At 35.7% G+C, this 11399-nt stretch overlaps 1 protein-coding gene and 1 long non-coding RNA gene across 2 annotated transcripts; both read left to right on the top strand.

The window, feature by feature from the left end:
* Positions 1-2544: 2544 nt before the first annotated feature.
* Positions 2545-3410, top strand: LOC136064447 (uncharacterized). The gene is made up of 2 exons (XR_010626055.1): positions 2545-2674; positions 2862-3410. It is a non-coding gene; the product is annotated as an uncharacterized LOC136064447 (long non-coding RNA).
* A 3616-nt stretch (positions 3411-7026) lies between these two features.
* On the top strand, positions 7027-10722 carry LOC112040855 (uncharacterized). The gene is made up of 4 exons (XM_024073788.2): positions 7027-7226; positions 7315-7368; positions 8822-8944; positions 10312-10722. The coding sequence occupies exons 1-4, from the start codon at positions 7146-7148 to the stop codon at positions 10441-10443; spliced, it is 390 nt and encodes a 129-aa protein (XP_023929556.1). The 5' UTR covers positions 7027-7145; the 3' UTR covers positions 10444-10722.
* The last annotated feature ends 677 nt before the right edge of the window (positions 10723-11399 follow it).

Below are 11399 nucleotides of genomic sequence, written 5' to 3'. Positions count from 1 at the left end.
GGAAAGCGAACAATATTAAAGTCCCCGATGCAACACCATGGGACGTTCCAATACTGCTGAATGCCAACCAACTCGTCCCACATTAGCCCCCTCGCGTTGTTATCCGTTGGGCCATAAACCCCTGTACACGCCCAGCTGAAGCCATCCCCCACCCCTTTCCACCGCACAGACACAGAAAAAGAACCCACTAGAATCTCCAGCCTCTCTAAGACCCTCCTATCCCACATCATCAAAACCCCGCCTGCCGTATGGACAGCATCTAAAGCCACCCAGTCCACATAAGGACAACTCCACAGACTGCCAACCATTTGTCTGTCCAAACCAGTGAGCTTAGTCTCTTGAAGACAAATAACATCACACTTCCACTCACGCAATAAATTTTTCACAATCAAGCGTTTCCGACAGTCATTCAGACCCCTAACATTCCAGGAGAGAATTTTTAAATTCATAAAGACCAAAGGAACCCAACTGATAAACTTGATCGGCAGCCTACACACTACCTACCATCATAATTAACCGAAGAATGTAAATTCCTCAGCTCTCTCATCCCTTTTTCCTTGTTATTAGCAGCTTTTCTAGGAACTGTGACTTTCCTGTTTAGCACTTTGGCTTCCTCCGTCTCCTTCTCGATCTTTTGCAGCAAAGCAATACATAAATTCTCATGTCGACTTAGAGGCAGCCCCACCAGTTTACTAAAACCAGGAAGTCTATTCTTCACCCAACTAGAAATATCCAATGTATTACCAAACTCCAGTGCCTCATTATCACAATTCAACTCCGCTGACACTGGTAACACAAAAGGGGTAATAGACATCAAAGGAATTGCAAGACTATCCTCTCCACCCAAGCCCATCTCCAAGTGACTCAAATCTCCCACCTCCAAAGCACTCTCCCCAGGAACAACACACACAGCCTTCGTGGGTATCTCCTCTAGGCTGGGCAAATCCAGCTCCATGACATCAGGTGGCCTGAGGTTGTCACGGCTGTCCCAGCCCCCTTTGACCCCATCATTGACATCCAAAGCCACCATCCCAGCCCTCGAAAGGCTCCAGAAAAAGCCAGAAAGGAGGAGCTCAACCGATGGCCTCGAAAACACCATAACGGACTTACCCGGAGTCACCGTGAGCTCGTCGGAGCTAAGACCGGTGGAGGAAGAACCGTCGGCCATCCTCGGAGGCCCGGCGCTCCAGTCCGACTCCTCTGGCTGAAGGGCGAAGGGTTGGGGAGGAACCATGGGTCTCGCCTCCTGGGTTGAACCTCCATCGCCCTTAACAGAGCTCTCCCCCACTTCAAAGGAGCTTGGGCCCGATAAAAAAGAGCTTGAAGGGGCCATTTGTGACTCTGTCAGCAATGGGCTTGAGCCCAGGCCCAGACTATGGAGATTTTCAGCCTTTTTAGTCTCAGTCAGCAATGGGCTTGAACCCAGGCCCAAGCCATACAAAATATCAGTCTTTTTAAACCCACGTGCAACCCATTGAAGGGTCTTTGGAGCAGAACAAACCCTATCCTCTGCCCCTGATTTCCTTCTGAGCAGCGTATCTCTCCCTTTCTTTCTATCCCAGAAAACCCGTCTGCTTCCTGTCACGTCAACCTCCACGATAAGACCACTACCTATCCAGCAAAGTCTTCTAGCAACACTCTTCTTCCCCTTATAATCAGCTTTTAAATTCAAACTGAAGTTTGGGCAGCTTATCTTGGAGTCTGCCAGGTATTGCTCACCTACCCCTTCCTCCTCATTAATGCTCTGCACCCTCCTGTCCCCTTCCACCACCTCCACCAGATCAGACTTGCCCACCGGAAAATCTCCCACTTTGGCCTCTTTAAATCTCGGTTTCACCCCCTTATCCTTCTCTTCTAACTGTGTCAACTTCCCCTTGGCTGTGAAACCAAGCTGCTTTAGTTGCTTTCTTTCAACCAATCTTTCATGAGAGCCTTGCACCACTTCAACAAAGGTTCTAGAGTTTAGTGCCTCCAAATTATTCCTCCGCACCTGAGGAATAAATTTTGGAGGACCATATCCACCCCCTGCATAGTGTGATGGATTCAACAGCTTTCTAAGTTCAAGACCAAAAGCCCTCCAGCCAATTTTCTCTTTACCTTCAGGGATAATGATTGATCTCCTAGACCCAGCAGCCTTGAGCTCGGTCAATAGCAAGAACTGACCTGAAAAGTTGGAGCTCCTATGGAGAGTAAGAGCAGTGCCACCTTCTCTGAAGAGAAAGAACTGTTTGGAGCTCTCCCCTATAACAAGTTCTTCAATACTCTTCATCAGCCAATGGACAGCATACTTGCCCATGAAAACTGATCTCATAAAGAATTTGCCCCTCTCATAAATCCGTAACAAGAAAAAGCGTCCCCCTTCCTCTAAAATTAATTGAAAGAACTTGGACTCAATAAAGAAACTACGTACTCCCCCCATAGTAAAGCCTTACTGTTGGACTTCTCAAACACCCAGCAGAACAAACTTCTGTCTTGACATATAAGGTAATTGCTTTATATTACTCACATCACAATTTCAACCCACCAATTGTTCATCGGGATATATCAAGCGGCAACATTCTATTGAATTTGGAATTTGAGGCATTTGTCTCTGACTTTGGTATAGCAAGACCTCTGAATCCCAATTCGTCCCATGAAACTATACTTGCACGCACATATGGATATGTTGCTCCAGGTGAACACTTCAAGCCTCTTCTACCTTTTCATCACTTTAATATTTCATACTCTCTTCATCACTTTAATATTTCATACTTCTTCCTGACACTTTTATTGTTTAGACTTGAATAACATGCTAATAAGAAAATATAAAACAAATATGTACTAAGGGCGTTATTTATTTATTTATTTATTTATTTTTGCAGGATTTTCCTATACTATGGTCATGGCAGAAAAAGGTGATGCCTATAGCTTTGGGGTAGTGGCACTAGAAACAATAATGGGAATGCATCCAGGAGAGCTCCTCTCGTCATTATCACCATCTTCATCCAATCAAGATGTAAAGCTAAAGGATGTCTTGGATCCACGCCTCTCGCCTCCAACAGATAAACGGGGATGTACAAGATATTGCCCTTGTTGCAACAATAGCATTTGCATGCTTACATTCCAACCCAAAGTCCCAACCAACCATGGAAAGTGTGTCTCGAGAATTTATTTCTCACAAAGCAACATTGGTGAAACCTTTCCGTGAAATTTCAATATCGCAACTTTGGCAGAAAGAATATATTTGAATTTAGAAAGACCTAATGGATCATGGATATAGTGTCTAGATCGATGTAATATCACTCCTTTCCCAAGTTTTGCAAATTGAACGCATCCCACTTAGCCCATAGGATGAAGTTCATAAGTTGGTAGTTCTTGTAGTCACTAAAAATTATATGAGTGAATAATTAAATATAAAGGGATTCAGTGTAGCTTGATCTTCCACTTAGAATTAATTTGTATGTAGCTTATAACTTTCATCTAAAACTACAACTTGGAAGGTTGACATCCCACTAATTTTCAAGGAATATTATACATTTATACCCATCATATGCACTGATTGCACCAAAGGGTAGAACTTGGTTTATCTCCTTACTTTCCACCAACTACAACCACACTCCTGCAATAACTAATTTAGGAAATCTCATTCCTCAGTTATGCATTTCTTCTCAAAAGCAATGATGATAACATTCAATTTATGCACCAAAAAAAAAAAAAAAAAAAAAATTAAAAGGGGGTGTAGATGTGTCATGAAGGTCTTATGATGGGAGAATATAATATAATTACATATTTGAAGCTACAAGGAATTTGACAAAAAAAAATTGCATTGAAACTAGATGGCAAAAAATCTAAAGAATAGTTGAATAGTTCACCTGAAGCATCATATAAAAGCGTCTGCTATTCTGATTTGATGAATCAAGAGCAAGTAGTCTGCCAAAGTTGGATAGAAAATCTCCACTTCAAAATTCAACAGAACACAGTAACTTGGAGTAATACTCCCTCCTATCAGATAAAAGATCTCACATGTAAGTTTCATATAACAACAGATCACACATGTAAATTTCATGGTATGCCCATAATTCATGTAAGAGAATAAAAGTATTAGTCCTAAAATATCAAATAATTCCCTTACATCATGCCTTGGCCAAACAATTGATGGGTGCAATTGTGATGCAGAGTATATAATAATGCATGTTCCACACCATTTATTGCCTTTAATCCCTCTCCTATAAAAAGTAAGAGATTTTCTCATTATGGTATAGAGATCATTGAGGGGATAACAGGACTGCCACTCATTAAGTGCCTCATTTGTAAATGAACTAACTATCTTTCTATACCGCCTGGTTTGTCCAAAATGTCTCATTGTTTACATCTACTGTAAACAACAGATAGTCACTATAGATCATTAAAAACAGCAGTCCTTAATGCAGCCGTTCATTGAAAATAACAATCATTTACTCTTCCTGGTCCGAAAAGAAACCATTTTCAAAATGACTAGCAAATCTGTTCAAACCTGTAACAAATCAATTTACACTAATAGCTTCCCATGGAAAACCAGCCGCACTAGAAGGCTTGCAGCTTAAATATTAAAAAACAGCTTAATTTACGAAAAAAATTGTATATAAATCCCAAAAAATATTCTTTACATAAAAAATAAAAAATAAAAGGGTGCTTAGGAAAGAGAATTACCCACCACCAGTCTCAGAGTTTGAATATGCAACAAATTCACATTCAATAAGCAATAAGTTATTGTGCATGTATACTAAAAAGGAAAGGCTGGGAAATATTTTGGATTNCCATGAAAGAAAAATGAATGATTTGTATAAATGTTAGGATAGGTAATGATGTAGTGTAAGGATGTGATTAGGAGATGGGAAGGGTGATGGTTAGCTTGGAGTATGTTGATGCATAACTAAACGTGTATGGCTGTATGTGAAGTGCTGGTGAGGTGATGGTTGTACCCAAATAAGAGTTAGTTGAATAACGGTTAGTTGTTAGAATGTTGGCAGCTGGTTGACAGCTGGCTTGGCAGTTAGGCAGTTAGAGAGCAAGGTTAGGAGAGAGTGTTAAAAGGCTAGGATGAAGATAGTTAGGGACATAACTGAATTTCTAATTCCAATTTCTCAATTCTACTCTCAATTCTCTCTAATTCTCTCTATTCCTATATTCATCTTCTTCTATTCTTTCCTAATTCAACTATTCAATTACTCTGTTCCTAACAATAAATCACCTAATGGTAAATGCCTCAAAAAATTTGAATTAGTTGAATGTAGAAATTCGAGAAAAATCAATGAAAAATCAATGAACTTAGCAAATCGTCAATGTGTACATAAGATGTACAGATAGTCTAGACTTGTTGAGAAATTTGATTTCGTTGAAAGTACAAAATAATAAAAATTCAAAGGAAAAGTATGTACGTTAGATGTATAGATCATATGAATTTGTTTAAAAATTTGAATTCATTGAATGTACAAAACTGTGAAAACTCAAGGAAAAATTGTGTACATTAAAGGTACAGATAGTACGAATATGTTGAAAAATTTAAATTCGTTGAGTGTGTAAAATCATGAAAATTCAAATGAAAATTGAAAAGCATACCAAATTGAGTAAACTTAATGGAAAATTAATTACATTAGATGTACAGATCATCTTTTTTTTTGCATTGATAAAATCTGTTTCTACATTAATAAAATTTGCTCTCTGCACACCATCTTTACTGTTTTCTTATAAAAATTGTTCACTGTTTTCTACATAAACTATTTCTAGCATTCTACATAAAATTATTTTCTATTCAACATTATTTAAAAAATTGTTCACTCTCTTTTTTGTGTAAATTATTTTCTGTTCACTATTTAAAAAAATTGTTCACTGTTTCCTCGTAAAACACCTAGTGAAATCGTGTTTTCTAAATTTAAACATCAAATCTGAATGCTTTTTCATGTTTAAATTTTACAATAATTGAATTTGTTTTTCTGNTTCAAATTGAAAAAATCATATGAATTTTTATTTATTAATTGCAGTTGTTATTGTAAGAACTCCAGCCGTTTTAATGATTTATAACAATATGGATTAGTTAAGAGGGATTAGAAAGCTAGGAAAGGAAGTCAAAATTTCCCTATCACTCACTCACTCATGGGAGTTTAGATCTTATGGGTTTGGTTGGTTTTGTGTATAAATTTTTTGTGTAATGAAAGTTTGATAATAATTTTTTAAAATAAATTTGTAATTAAAGAAAGTAAAAAAGAAAATCAAAATTGTAGTTTTTGAGAGACTAACAACAACTATACATTTACTGTTTTTTTTTTTTTTAAATAAAAAAACAAGTAAAAAAAAGATGAAGTTAAAATGCCTACAAAATAAGCCAACAAGTGCAATTACAAATTTCAAAAGACCTGTTTCTATCTCTAACTCCCACCTAGGCTAAAAAACAAGAACCCACTCCCCACACAAAGTTCTTGCTAAAGCCACCCACATTCAAAACTGCCCTATTAGGTCTTTAGTTTTCTTCTCCAAAAAATAAAAAAAAAATTACGAAAAGAAAAAGAAGATAGATCTTCACTTTTGACAGAAATTTGGCCATCCATATTTCCATTCATTAGATTAATGACCACTAGACTACAATGGTGGTGAGTGTTTTGATCCAATTATTTTAATTTTCTTTTTGCTACTGACCTTATTGAAATCTATTTGTTTTACGCTATTATCTATTGTCATTACTATTTAGGGATTCTCGCATAACAAGAGATCGACTTGATGAGGGTATGTTATATTTTGTCAAATTTTCTCAACAACAGTGAGTCACTCATCCTAATAATACACACGTATATACTAGCATCTTTTATTTTTGTAAAAATTCATTATATTTTGAAATTATTATTTTTCAATTACAAAATATTTAAGAATGTGATAAATATTATGCGTTTGTAATTAAAAAGTGCAGTAATTTCAAATTAGAATTGATCCAAATTATATTAACTTATATAAAAAAAATGGGGTGCCGAGCACCCGCTCAATATTAACCTTTATTAAAAAAATATATAGGAGAACGTTTTAATTAAATTAGTTGGGTGTCCGTTCCCAAACAGCCAGAAGCAGACACTGCGGTTGGGTTGGATTGGATTGGGTTCCAGAGAAAACTTTATTACTGAAAAGAGGAAGCCATAGCCATGGGAGATGAGGTATCGTCTTCCTCTTCTTCAAATAATTGTTCAGCCGTAGCCATAGATTCATCCAACATTGGTTTTCAGGTTCGTCTCTCTCCCTATCTCATTATCGTCCCTTTCCCGGTTAATTACTTCTTTTGATTTTTTTAAATTTTTGGATTTTTTTTTTCAGCTTTTGAAGAAGCACGGTTGGAAAGAAGGTACCGGTCTTGGTGCGTCCCAGCAGGTTCCTTTTCTTTTCCTATCAATCTTTTATTTATTTGTTTTTTTTTGCATTCATTCCTTCCTTTCTTTTTTCTTTTTATTCTTTAATAATCTAATGACTATAATATATAATTGTTTCGCTTGGCAGTTTTTGAAATCTTTTGCCACAAACTAGGATTTCAATATGTTTATTAATAATTTTGGATGATACTTACTTGCTTTGGTTTCTTAATATGCAAGTCAACTAGATCGATGTTTTTAGATTCTAAATTGCTAATCCTACCTATACCAGTTTGGTTTATTGCACTGTATACACATTTAGATTTGTAAACTTTATTCTGGACCATGAAAGAGGCCCCAAACCCAAAACACTCAACCCTCTTTGTGATTTAAGTAAGACCAAATTGATTTCATTGAATTTTAGCAGATTTTAGGTTGCTAGAAGCAACAGCATGGCTGCAGTTTAGTTGTAGGGAACTGGGGTTGCATTTGTTAGGGTTTTGCCGCAGGAGATATCAAGAAAATCAGTTGGATTAAGGTTTAATTATGGTGCAAATGTAGGGGTTGGTTCGGGGTTTAAAATAAGCAAGAAAGAGGCAAACTTCAAGCTGGTGAGGAATTACGGATGATAGTAAAATTGGAATATCTGGTTTTGTGGATTCGAAAGCTAATATAAGGTAGGTTGCGTTATGGTTTTTAAGCAAGGGATCATTGGGTTTTAAAGCTGAGAAGTAAATGTTTGATTGCAGACTCTACAAGGTTGCTTTGTTGGAGGACTTAGGTTGAATACAAGATACAGCAAACACTGCACTTGTTTTTGGAACTAAAAACCCAGTCCATAGTAGGTCTAAAGTCAATCAGAAAAGAATTGACTAATTTATAAGGTAGGTTGTGGTTTCAATACTTCTGGGTGTGCATGTAACTCACAAATGAAGAAAAAAAAAAATTCACCTGTAGTTTCCCAATTCCAGTCAAGAAATACTTGATATGCTTGTGGGAGTGGGTTATGATGTTTTTTAGTATTTATTATTTACTACTGGTGTTATAAGGTTATTTAACACTGATGACAGTTGCACAAGGTGTTAATGACCAGACATGCTGCAAGCTAGGGATCACCAGGGAGTTCTTTCCATAGGTCATGAAGAGAAACCTTATGTTGTATTCTTGTTGACATGTTAGTTGCTCGGCTTAGACATGTTCAAGGTTCCCTATGATTTTTGGCTGCTATGAAATGATAACAAGTATGACTTTGCTTATATCATAGTTACACATTCAGTGCTGGTCTTCTTTCCTATATTTTAAATTGTTGGTGGGGTAAATTACTTCATATATTGGGTTGGTGATCCAAAGCCATGTGGAACACAGTAATATGTAAACTCTGGAACTGTCATTTTATTTCAGTGCCGAGCCTGTTTACCATAATGGCAAGTTATATGGATGCAAAATCTAATTATTTTGTTTTATCATATAAACAGGGTAGGTTGGAGCCTGTACAAGCATGTTTGAAGAATAATAAACGAGGCCTTGGAGCAGATAAAGTAAAGAAGACTGCCAAGAAGCCTCATGACACTGCTGCATCTAATGAGAAAAATGATCAGGTGAGTTGCTTTATTTGAATAATCTAAAATTATATTTCTTTCCTTCTTCTTCTTTTTCATCATCATCTTTTTCTCTTCTGTTTTTTTGGGTGGGGGGGGGGGGGGTGCGGTTGGTGTGTGGTTTTGCAGGACAAGCAAACCCCCATAGAACACTTATATAGATGTAGTAATTAAATGAATGCACTACCTAAATTTTATAAGAAGTTCTAAGAATGGAGGGAAGGGTAGCTGAGGATTTTTGTTGTCATTGGATTTATTTGTCAACCATGGGAGAATAATGGTAGCAAAATAAAAAATAACTTATTGAATTTTTCAAAAAGTGAAAATAAATGAATAAAAAGCAGGTTTTTCATGGTATAATTTGCCATGGTGCTGATACAGTTGCTAGTTGAATCAATAATTAAGATTTACATGGAGGCGAGATTTTACAAAGAATGGAAGGCAGAAAACACTACATTTGGTTTTCTCACATTCCTCAATTTTTAAATTTCATTCCTAGAGTTTCAAAAGTAGCAATTTGGTCCTTAAATTATGTAAAATGATCCAATTTCTTCCTTAAAATTTGTAATTTTTCACTTTTTGAACTTGAATTTGCTGAAATATTGTCTATATTCCATTTTTGGCTAATGAGAAAATGTGGGGAAATACAGTGATATAAAAAGAAAAAAAAGGGTTTAATATACTTAAAATATATTTTCTTTGTTTTTAGCTGTTTTTGATAGAGTCAATGCATAATGGCAACAGTGAGCCATCATGGTGGCCACATGGCACTTTAACTTCACTTGAGCTGCTCAGATATAATTTTCAGGCCATGAAGACTTTTATTTTGTATATATTTTTGTAATTGTTTTAAGTTATGGAGTGCTCATCATTGCCAAGAGTCTGGTAGATCTACTGGCACCACCTAGTGTTTCCAACGAAGACATCCAGGATTCAAATCTCCCACCTCCAACTATTGACATATAAAAAAAATGTTATGAAGTAATCTATTTTATTAATAAATTTTTTACTACTCATAAAAAAGACTTTCCATCTATTTTATTTATTGTAAATTTGTCCAATCAGATAATAAATGCATGTCTCGATGGATCAAATTGGATCATTTTGCATTATTTAAGGACCAAACTGTTCCTTATGAAAATATAGGGATGGAATTAGAAAATTTGTCAAATTGTAAGGACCACATGTGGTGTTTGCCCAAGAATGAATGTTAGGTTATTGTAAGGCCTAATTGGATTCATCAACTAGTGAACTGTACAGCTTCCAACTTCCTGACCTCACTCAATACGTGTTTATTCTGATTGTCTCAAACGATCATATTTTCTCAAATCTTCTGTCTAACAATCCTTGTATCATTGTGAATCCAGGATCGTTTGCCTTCCAAGAAATGCAAGACACTTTCAAAAAGGATAAGGAAGATGCAGGAGTTGGAAAAACAATTGCAAGAAAAGGAATTTGAGCGGGCTTTTTATAGGGAGTTTTGGCCAGATAATGTTTGACTGAGGATGTGTCATTGCTCTTCACTTATGATTTGGAGTTTGTACAGGACAAGAATTTGTATTGTTAGTCAGTCTGTAAGTTATAGTTCATTCGGAAAGAGTAGTATTGCAAAGAATTAGTATGTTGTTACACATCATGCTTGGTTGCCAATTAATGCTTGGCTAAACTTTGGAAGCCATTTTTGGTTTTATGATGTTGATTGAATGATTTTAACTTCCAAAATATCGGCAGTTAACTTATTCAGTGTGTGGAGTGAATGAAAACCCCCCATTAAGCTCTGCATTTGACAATAACAATTGCTTGCTGTTGGAAGATGGTTGTGGATATGAAAAGAGGGAGAATTTATTTATTTATTTTTCTTCCTGTTGGGCAATTTATTGGAGTTCCAGATTGTATTCGATTCATGCTGGCTATTAGTATTAACTGTTGTAAAAAAAAAAATTCAGGTTAGTTACAGTTGTGAACTTTTCTTCCTTGATTGATTTATTTATTTAACATGCAAAAATTGAGTAGAAGGAGGGGTGAGATAAAGCTTATATTGTGGTTAGGTGCCTTAAAATCAAGATATAGATTGGTTAGATGCCTTGGTATATTGTAACTAACACCAGTAGTTTATTAATGTGTAGGTCCTGTATGATGAGATAAGTGTAGAGTGTAGTAGTTACCTAAAAATAAAATTAGGATAATTTTGTTTCGGTAGAAAACTTTGTATAATGATAGCATCAGAAAAAATGAGTTAAAAGAAAATTATTTTTGATCAACAAAAAATTGTGACTTATTTTTAGAAATTGTTTTCTATCAAATTATTTTGGAAAATAACTCTATCTCTTAAGCTAAATAAGGGTAATTAAGGGATTATTTTTCATCTAATTTAAAGTTACTACTAAATATAAGAAAATAAGAAAATTTTGCAGGAAATAATTTTTTAAAAATAACTAATTTTCTTGAAAACATT

The sequence above is a fragment of the Quercus suber genome, unplaced genomic scaffold (assembly GCF_002906115.3).
Source record: "Quercus suber isolate HL8 unplaced genomic scaffold, Cork oak 2.0 scaffold_690, whole genome shotgun sequence".
Taxonomy (NCBI): Eukaryota; Viridiplantae; Streptophyta; class Magnoliopsida; order Fagales; family Fagaceae; genus Quercus; species Quercus suber.
The sequence above is the reverse complement of the archived record's forward strand: the minus strand, read 5'-3'. Positions and strand labels throughout refer to the sequence as shown.

Bases quoted from the DNA above. Each gene is read 5' to 3' on its own strand.
- LOC112040855 (XM_024073788.2), top strand. From the start codon at position 7,146: ATGGGAGATGAGGTATCGTCTTCCTCTTCTTCAAATAATTGTTCAGCC. The intron at 7,227-7,314 runs GTTCGTCTCTCT...TTTTTTTTTCAG, and splicing joins CATCCAACATTGGTTTTCAG to CTTTTGAAGAAGCACGGTTG. The intron at 8,945-10,311 runs GTGAGTTGCTTT...TTGTGAATCCAG, and splicing joins CTAATGAGAAAAATGATCAG to GATCGTTTGCCTTCCAAGAA.